The sequence below is a fragment of the Dendroctonus ponderosae genome, unplaced genomic scaffold, assembly GCF_020466585.1.
Source record: "Dendroctonus ponderosae isolate FM_Combo_2020 unplaced genomic scaffold, Dpon_F_20191213v2 Dpon_F_20191213_3, whole genome shotgun sequence".
In the NCBI taxonomy this organism is placed as follows: Eukaryota; Metazoa; Arthropoda; class Insecta; order Coleoptera; family Curculionidae; genus Dendroctonus; species Dendroctonus ponderosae.
The window spans coordinates 11,069,284-11,079,595 of record NW_026018508.1 but is presented as its reverse complement, the minus strand read 5'-3'; the positions used below and the strand labels follow the sequence as shown (position 1 = coordinate 11,079,595).

The 10,312-nt window shown below is 35.4% G+C and overlaps 1 protein-coding gene across 2 annotated transcripts in view; it reads right to left on the bottom strand.

The window, feature by feature from the left end:
- LOC109546761 (5-hydroxytryptamine receptor 2A) overlaps positions 1 to 10,312 on the bottom strand; it is a 54,566-nt gene that overhangs the window by 10,706 nt on the left and 33,548 nt on the right. For both annotated transcript variants that reach the window (XM_019917865.2, XM_019917866.2), the window contains exons 3-5: positions 9,802 to 10,026; positions 6,850 to 7,138; positions 92 to 286 (exon numbers count right to left, since the gene is read on the bottom strand). In XM_019917865.2, the coding sequence (XP_019773424.1) occupies positions 92 to 286; positions 6,850 to 7,138; positions 9,802 to 10,026 (709 nt within the window). The remainder of the gene's footprint in view (positions 1 to 91; positions 287 to 6,849; positions 7,139 to 9,801; positions 10,027 to 10,312) is intronic.

Below are 10,312 nucleotides of genomic sequence, written 5' to 3'. Positions count from 1 at the left end.
TGAAGCCCAGGAATTGATTTTGATTTGGTAATATCAGTTGCAATTCTTCATAATTATCCAGTAAAAGTTAGGAAATAATTAAAAATCTTACCTGAAATTCGTGAGATTTGAAGTAGTATTGTTGAGCTGCAACTTGAGCGACTTGAGCCGGCAATTTCGGGCTTCCTTTGCAATATCCTCGGGAGTCTGTGTGCCTTGATCTCTTCTCGAGGATGTTAAATTTCCGTTGCCCCCATTGGCGAAAGATAACTGACCGTGGGAGTTTGTCAGTCTCATATTCGACGATCTGCAATTATTAATGAAGTTTATTAGTTCGCAGTAAGTAATTAGGAACCCATTATTGTCGGCATTATTTAGCGATTGTTGTCTTTCAACTATATTCCATTATTCAAGGACAGGCTGATTTAACTACATGCTTGAAAGCGGATCTGAGGAGTTCGGTGGAGCTGCTTCAATGTATAGTTAGGGACTTGACTGTGCTTGCAATATTATAATTGGCATCTGAAACTCAAGATGAAAACACTGTTGTTTCAAAACTTAACTGAGATGTGAAACTTATGACAAAATAAATTACTGCAATGCGCGTTTATGTTATTTCACCTGATCCATTGTAAAATTCGTATCGGACCTCGATGAGCTCATTGTCATATCAACAATTAACTAATCAGGGATAATCTTGACATAGGAGCTGTTCATCGAACTGCGCTGATATTAGGCAGATGGTTTAGATGGGTTTTGACGGACGCTTTTGGAATTCGTGATGCGTGGAAAATTAACTAATCGCCCTTCTATTTAGCCTGGACATTTCTCTGATATTTGCATGTCGGCCATGGGGGGTGATAAAAGCCCAGCAAAAAATTGAAAGTTAATTTACAGCTTCCATTTAAGCCGTGGACATACAGAATTTTAGAAGCAAAATAGCTGATAATTTCCCTTTTACAATTCAATAAACAGCCTCAACTTTTACTTTTCAATGATTTGGCATTCAATTGGCGTTCAGCAGAGTGAAGAAAAATAGTGTTACATAAATCAGGAATCATATTATTCATATTACTGCGGGCATCAGAATAGGGAAAAGCGAGTTTAATATTTCAAGGCCTATCAATAATTCCGCAACACCTGCGAACAAATATCTGAAATGGGGATTGGGGACAATTGAGACGAGAAAATGTGCTTTATGCCACCAGAATTTGTGGACAATACATGTGCCTAAATTGTTACAAATATTGCGTACAAATATGAGATTTTCACTCAACTAGTTTCATGTACGTCCGCAATTTTTCTACTTTCCGATTATATTGGAAGGAAAATGCTTAATGGCGTTAATGATCTTGAATTTTGCTGCTTTTAACACCAACTCTCTATTGATGTTCATTTAAAATTGAAACTAAAATCGTCATTTAAAATGACTAATTGAAGGAAAATCTGTTCCCTTAAAATTGAGTCTTACTGAGCCGGACGTAAAATAGAACTAGCTTAAATGACCATAATACGAATCTTGAAAAAACTACACGAAAACTTAGAAGTTTTTACACGTCTGTTGCCAATCGAGAACAATATTCTGCTTTATTTTCCAAAAATTCCTTCATTTCCTTCAGTTTCCTTATGATTTGTAACAGATCGACTCTATAAAAAAAAATTGATATAGACTTACATTAATAAAAATTGCCATTAAAGGGACATTTTTATAATTTATAACGTATGCGCTGCCTGGGAACTTTCCAACTTCAAGCAAATGAAAATTTTTGGCTGCAAACCTGAGTTAAATAACTATAAAGTGTAACGTACGTTAAGAGTCGAGCTCATCAACTTAAGCAATAAGAGAACCTCAAAGGAAAATACATTTAAAAATTAACCTTAAGTTAGAGACCGATTAGTATGTGACTTTAATTGTGCGGTTAAAAGTGAATAATAAAGATTAAGTAGTTCAATCTCGGAAAATCAACACATTGAGAGCGCCAAACTGCCAGCTCTGGACGGTGTAAAATAGAGCATCTTTGAAGAAGCAAAAAGATACCGCAATTAATGTATATTAATTTCTGAATTAAAATGACCAAAATAGGGCAAATGTAATCATTTCGAGTTAATAATTTTTCTCTTAGTTAAAGTGCAGGCTTGTTGTATAATAATAAAGGGTTTACAATATCATATTTACGATTGTGCTCAGTTTGAAAAATTCGCCAAAATTATTTATGTATCTAAAACAAATATTGAGAATGTCGCTTTTACATGAAGATGGGATTTTTTGTTCCACATAAGTCGAACAGTATTTACGAAAAACTACCGGTGGCACAAAAGCACACATAATATATAGTAAAAAGCGTCCACGAGAACAATTTTCTATGAACTGTTTTACTCTCCGACCACTTTAGAGCAATTCGATAGCATATTTTCCATTATCAGCCGCCAGTTAAGCAGTGCTGTCGATACTAAAATGAGATAATCCATCTTCCGCCAAATGGTCCTTAAAGAGGTTTCAGAAAGGACATGATTGCAAGAATGGCAGACAAAATGACAGAGGCGTTACGGCATAACAACCGTTGAAACTTCCCCAATAAGACTCTCGGGGGGATTATTAAATATAATCAATCAAAACAGAAGTTCTAATCCCGAGCTTTAAATGATTCTTGAAGATGTTTCCCCTTCATTAGACCCTAATGCTGATCTGAGAAAGTCGTCAAGTGGAGATTAGACAGTCGGTTTTACTGCGAATGGCAACAAGCTCCAAACATATTTGTTGGCGGAGTTTATGTATTAAAGTTTAGTCGAAATTTCGGGAAATTCGAGCAGTTTGACGCCAAATTAGTGGGATTAAAGTCGAGTAATACGTCTGCTAAACACAGACGATTCATCAGTATTTTCTAAAAGCATAAAATTGATATGACGGGAATGTTACAATATTTTGCTGGTTTCGCATTATTCTAAAGAGTTAATTAAATTTCATTTATTGTCTGCTTGCAAAATGTACTTCTATTAATTTTGTAGAGGGAAAAAAATGATTAAAATCCACATTAAAGATGGAAAATTCTATAAATGAAAGCCTGGGGAAAAACCGGGGACAAAGTTTAAAATTAATGAACCAACTTCAAATCAGTAGAACGATTGAAAGGGGAATTTTATTTTTTGAATCCCCAAAAGGGTTTTGCTCCAATTAAAACTAAATCTTTATCACACTGGTGCAGCTTTATGAAAAAAGCTCTAAACGTTGATTTGCGTTAAAACGAAAAATAATTACGGACAAAATTACTTGCTTTTGCTGACAACACCATTGCATTACAACATTACGTTCACCATACAATTACACTTCCATGGAAATTATTTACTTTTGAAATATTTAACAATTAAAAAGGCCGATTTTTTCCATTTAAATCTGGACTGAAATGCGAGCAAAAAATCACTTCACCTGCTTTCCATATGTTTACGAGACCATTGTATCGTGACGAAACGCTCAGCTAACAAGAATGAGATGTGACAGATTCAGTAGGTGTCTGCAAGTTTTTAATAAGCAAAAAACTTCCGCTCATCGTTGTTCCATTCAGTACTCCCACGTAAATCACAACTTTTAGCTGATAGGGAAGTTGGTATTAAAGGGATGGGAAATTTGTCTGAATGTCAATCTTTCCAAAAATTGATAAGGGTTGGGCAGGAGAAACGCTTCCCCAGAAGGGATATGCGAAGATTTTCTGGTTAAATGTGAAGGACTGATTCAGGTTAGTAAGGAGTATGGTTTTAGTAGGAGTTTTCAATTGTGAGTGACCACAGTATTTTTTTGAACATTTTAATTCCAAAACATGTTTTTTTTTGGTTTGAAGGAAGATGTAAGCTCGACCATCTAATTACTAGACACTCTGTATAATCTAGCACCTGATTGCTTTTTAAATAAAAATTTCATTCAAGTTTTTTTAACCTGCTCTTTGTGCATGTACATTTCAATTAAAACTGAAGTTTTTTTGCAAACATTCCGGTATCCTTTCGTCGTTATAAAACTCATTAATCGTTCACGCTTTTGGAGTATTTTCATTTACATGCCCTTGTTACTCTACAGCAAGATCTTAAGGAGTCCCAAATTAAATCTATTAAATTACGTTTAATTAAATTCGCAAATCCCCAGAGCCAAATATATTTAATGTTAAAAGTAAATTTGCAATTATGTTTTTGCTCTTTTACTGATATTGTTTTGGGACAAGCAAAACTCTTCAGGCGTGTTATTTACGCCATTTGAAATAATCCAGATTACGGAACGAATATTGAATTAGACTGTACTTGACGTCAAATTCTACCATTTTTACGAATGAAGATGCTTTCCTTTATTAATGTGCCATAAAAGTGGCATCATGCACAAAATTTTAGCTCTATCTTGCAAGTTCCACCTACTTAATAGAGTTCTACATCCAATTCTCTATCCAATGCTTGCTCAGATGGGTTTCGAAAAACCCATTTGAAAAATGTTTTCTTTTTATTTACACACTAAACACATTTTTTAAGCGGCGGTTTGCTGTAAAACTGTGCTCTATCCAGTGGTGTGCAATTCAGCTTCTTGGAACATTTGGTTCTTGATATATTATTAAAAAAGTGGAGCAATGGATAAAATATTTCTTATCGTGTCTAAGTCCCCTTTACTGAATCTCTCATTTCATTCTCTATCCAATGGTAGGAAAACGGGCTCTGTAGCTCTAACGGTTTTTAAAGAACGTTGAGAAAGCGGCGTTATGTTTGAGTCGATTTTGAACAACCAACAACCGCGCAAAATTAGGAGTTTTACTGATATTTTGGCTTTTGCGTAGAACACCAACATATTTTGCAAACGGTACTGCACCCCATAAATGTACTGGTTAATGCTTTATCCAGTGGCGTACAATTGAGCCTGCCAGCTCAGTTGGTTCTTCAGATATGATTAAAAAAGTGGAGCAATGCATGAAAGTTGGATTTTATCTTGCTCCTAAATGTGTGATTCTAAAAGATCACTCTTGGTGTAAAAAGCTCTTCAATTTCCTCACTTTAGTTTCACCGACTCATTCCGGATTTTTATTCTGAAAACAATGCTAGGAAAACGAGTTTTATATCTCAAATAGTTTTTAAAAACGTCGAGAAAAGTGACCTTTCTTGAGTCAATTTCAAGTAATATTGGGCCTTCTCGGTTTTTCGGTTCCTCTTGATATACGATTGAGAAAGTGCATGAAATTTTGCTCTTATCTTGAACCCAAATGTGTGATGTAAATTTCCGCTTTTAGTGTGAAAACTGTTACTATTTTTCCACTAATGTTTATCTTAATGCATCGGGTTCTTCAATGCATTTCTAAGACCGAGTTTCTCTGGCACAACACCAGTAAAAGCACAGCAAATTAGAAGGTTTTCTTTTATTTAAGTCTACTGAACGTTCAAGTAGACTTAGATAAAAACTACATTATTCCCATGGCTAATGTGTCTCACAATTAGGTGTTTTGGCCAAATGTTTCAATTAATTCTACCTCCGAGGAAGGAATAAATCTGGCGTAAAGCTCCAACTGGGATAACGCGGGAGACGAACATTGCCAACTTTTAATAAGTTCAACAGTTAGCTCTAATTGAGCTACGCATTTGTGAAAGTTTGGCGATGTAAAAAATTGTTGAGAACTGTGTGTGAGGAATGATTGGGCTGCAAATTCAAAGAAAAGTTTCTATATTAGACGGGATACGGGACTGGGGTTTAGCTGTATATTTTATGCGAAGTTTTGCTACAAACCGAACAGTTTTTTGGGTAGAAATAAAATAGAGATTCATGCAATTAAGAAACAAAATACAGTGGCTAACTACTATCTTTAAAATTTCTCAAAACTGTAATTCGAAAGGGTCAAACTTGAATAATGATCAATAAATCAAATCATGGCGTAAACGCACTTGCCAACCAGTGGCCTATTTCCACACTAATTGTAGGTAAAGTATTGTTCCGTATCTTAAAGTCCAAGTGGGCCACAAGCCCGAGTAATTACAATCCCTCGCAATGTGATTAGTGATTTTAATTAATCTGGAATTGACATGTAATCTAATGACCCCAACCTTGCGGCACTAAATCCAATTTAATGTTGTGAAAAAGGCAATAATGTTTAGCCAAAGAGTTAAGGCATCACATCAGAGAACAATAGTTGCATTGTTTCATGAAGCGTAGAGTTTTAACAAAATAACCTAGTAAATAGTCTCGCCTTTCGTTGCGGAAATATTTTAATATACTTACTCTCGCACGAGAGTGAAGTATGGGCTTAGGGAAACAAAGCGAACCTGACATCAGAAATTCAACCACATTTGATTGGTATCATTGTGAGGGATGCAAATAAGCTTATTGTATGAATGGATCTGCAAGTCATGCTGCCGGAACTAAAGTGGATTGTTTCAATTTGATCCAATTCACGAAAAGCCTACACTTGTCTAAATTCGCTGGAAATTAAGTTGAGATACAGACAAAGTTATTTAAAGTTGTTTCAGAAGTCAGAAAACGTCTGATTCTCCTTCATCTAAATTCCGCCATAGTATAACGTCTTAACCTGATAAATCGTGCGCTCCTTAAGAACCCGCTTTAACATGTAATCTTACTTGGTCTTGGGCCTATCTGGAAAATATGGAAATATTGAGATATAAATCGAAGACCTCTCCCATATAAGCCCTAATTCGAGTTTAGTTCCGTAATAAGATTCTTTCGGCCCCTTTATTATTTAATAAAGCTCATGAAAGGTTTCTGTGAAAGCGGATTTAGTTTCTTAACCAAAAGGCATTTTTCGAAGGTAAAGATAACGGGAAGAGTAACCCTTTTCGTAGGATTATAGATTTTTTCTCGTTCTGTGTTGGAAATCAGGTCATAAAGCTAGAAATTCTTACCGATCACCACTTCCAGCTGTCCTCCATAAAGCATTTTCAGGCGGTGCTGTTGGAGTGCGGTCTTGCTTGTTAGCGAAACGTCCGCCCAATCGGCGAAGCTGATCAGTGTCGGGGTGTTCTGCAGCAAATCGAGCTTTTTTCCTCAGTAGCTGAACGGTTAGCGCATAGCTGACCATCATAACGGTCATGGGAATGTAGAAGGCCACCAAGCTGCCGAAGACGAAAAAAGCTCGATTGTTGATAACGCACTTTTGTGGATCTGGCATGATGTTTTCATGGTTGATAATGCCTGAAAATAAATGCGAGAAAGTCAGGTGGAAATTTTGGTGCGGTTGAAGCTTCGATTGGTCACTGCAAGAACCTGAAGTCTCTAAATCATTTATTGTCCATGAAGCTTAACGAGTTCAAAACGAAGATTTCAACTCAATGACTCCAGAAAACGATTAATTTAGCACATTAAATTATTTATTGTGCCAAGATTGCCACTTCAGAAGCAAAGAAGACACGAATGGCTACTAATTCAATCTTGTAAGAATTGTCGTTCTTAATCCAATCCACCATCCGGGGCTCTTTATACATTCAACAACGCGTTAATATTCCTGAATCTGCATCATCTGAGTACCTCATTGACATACTTGCATTTTAAATTTGTCAATTTAATTTATGGCACAGCTTTTGCCTATGTGAACTCGAAACTAATTCCAGCGTTAACCGAGGTGTTAACAAACATACGGCTTGGAAAATGTAAAATATTTTAAATTAAAAAGACTCGGGGATTTTTGGCAATTCGAACATCCGCATCGAAATAAATTTGCCTCATTGCCGAATTTTCAATTGGTCTCATTTTTCAGGCTTCAATTTTTCGCGGAAAAAGTTACGACAACTTTTAAATGGATTCTACCATTTAGTTATTCATCGCGAGAATATCCGGATGAAACTCACGTGAGCAATCGCGGAAAATTGCAGGTTTTTCGCCAGAAATTAAAAATACTGTACATACATTTGCTGCTCATAGATGATTTACATTGCAAAATGCCCAAAGTGTATTAGTGGGGAATTGTTTCACAGCGCTGTAATAATTTGCCATTTTTTTACATTTGCGCGGAAGCATAAATAGTAGGAAATGTTCGAATTTAAAATGGTGTGGAGCTTTAATATTCTAGCGCCTCTTGGACTGGGATTCGTAGGTTCATATTTAAAGTTAATTTTTGAGAAATTATCTAGCAACTTTATTTTTTGTCTGTTTCATTTATTGTTCTTGAAAATCTTAAACAAGTATTTGCTTAGCACAGCAAAAGTATTTCTATACATGTCTATTGTGCGCCTGTTTAGATTATTAACTTAAATTTGGGCGTTCAACCAATATGAATTTTTACGCCATGTTTTCATTTTACCGGGTCGTCCCAAAAAAATCAACTTTTTGGTCTTCCAGCGATAAATTTTCTGCCTTGGCCCGCTTCTGACTGGATTTCATGCTGAATCCAAACCTTCATAGACGCATTAGACAAAAATACAAAATGCAACCCAATTAATTTTTTATATTGATAAAGAAAGCTGACTTTTTATATCCAATTCAACCCTCCCTATATCCACAACCGGTTGTTCCTAAGATAACAATTTTAAAACATGAGCCTACAAAAATGCTCATTAAAAATTGGTCAATGCGAGAAATTCCTGCTGGCGGTGGCGAATTGAAACTTTCAGGTTTTACCAAGACAATATTTCTCTATGTAGTGAAGTCTTCCGGACGCACCCAACTTGATTTTTACCAGAAATATGAATTTTCAAATATAAACCTAAAAAATTGCTTGTTGGAAACTGATCAATTTTGAAAAAATCCCCAGCATTTCTTGATATCGATGGAAAATCGAAACTTTTCCGATTAAAGATGAACAATTTCCTCTATTTAACGCAACTCTTCGGAAATATTCAGCTTGAGTGGTGTATGATATATGAATTTTAAAACATAAGCCTGCCAAAAATCCTGTTGAAAATTTAACAGTCGAAAAATTCCTCGAAAATTCCTAATGGTGATGGCAAATTGAAACTTCCAGAATTTATATAAGCGACTTTCCTCTATGGAACACAACAATCCACAAGTACCCAACTCCGCTTGATATTTTTGAGCTGATTTTTTTAATATTACATATTTTTTTAATAAGGCGACTGAAGTTTTAGCCTCAACTTCAACATGAGCCTTAAATTGCAATTAAAATTAAAAAATCGGAGAGATTAAAATTTATCACTAAAAGACCAAAAGTTTACTTTTTTGGAGACCACTCTGCAAACAAAGAAATTGGGCGAAGAATGGACATTTTTTTTGGGAAATATTAAATTTAGCCTTTTGACTGTGTCGTCGAAATACAAAAAAACTCTTTTTGGCCGACTGGGAGCATGTGGAATTTTCACCAATTTCGCATTGTTTCATTGACCAATCTGTAGAAAGATAATCTGAACCTTAATTTTTCAAAAAAAAAAGACTGTACCAACCAAAAAAAAATCGGTCCAAAATTAGTTCAAATTGGCCAGTAAAACGTTGATTTTATTAAGCAGTTTAACTCAGTCAGGATTTAAGTTACTAAAACGACAGTGTTGAGAGGTTACTTACTGTAGTATACTAAATTCTTATTTCTTGTCATAAAATTATTTTCCTTATACTCCCCTTGAATCAATCTCTTCTTTCAAGGCATGAATGCGTTTTATGGGCGGTATCTTTATTCCCGAATAACTTTATCTACCGGAAAATTACTTGAAAACCTTATATTGTATACAGTGGCCTTTTTAGTAGTAATCAAAGTTAGATAAGTTCTTTGCACAGAAAGCAGACATTCAGTAACTGCCTAACTGAACTTGTAACATTTACAACTTTCACTTCAGCAACTTCGTTTGACTTCTATACTAATTTTAATCAGCGAAAATATTTGCATATTTAATAAGGCTCTTTTTACTCACCCAGTACTGTGATAGAGCTAGATACTACCATAGATAACAACCAGGCAAGTCCAATGCGCAAAACGACGGTTCTAGTGGTAGTGCTGTGTCGCGTTTTCAAAGGATTTCTGATCCCCAAATATCTTCCAAGGCTTATGAAGCACATGTGCATTATAGAAGCTGAACATGCGAGAACGTCGCATGTTGCATAAACATTGCACCAGATTAATCCAAATGGCCATTCACCTGAAAAAAAAACGAATTATAACTAATTTTAATTTCAGCAGAAGTTCTAACAGATAATCGGCTAATGATGTGGCAAATGAGACTTTCAAATTGATCTGTTCTGTTGCCTTAATTGCATTTGCTGACATTTACCACTGTAATTTATACAATAGCTGTTAAGCAAATGATAGTTGAATTGCTCCAGACACTAATTTTATGAGCCCAAAACACATAGGCCATTTTTGTCTGTTATGCTATTCGCATCCACTAATTTTGCCTTATTTTAATTAATTTCATTCTTTGCTTG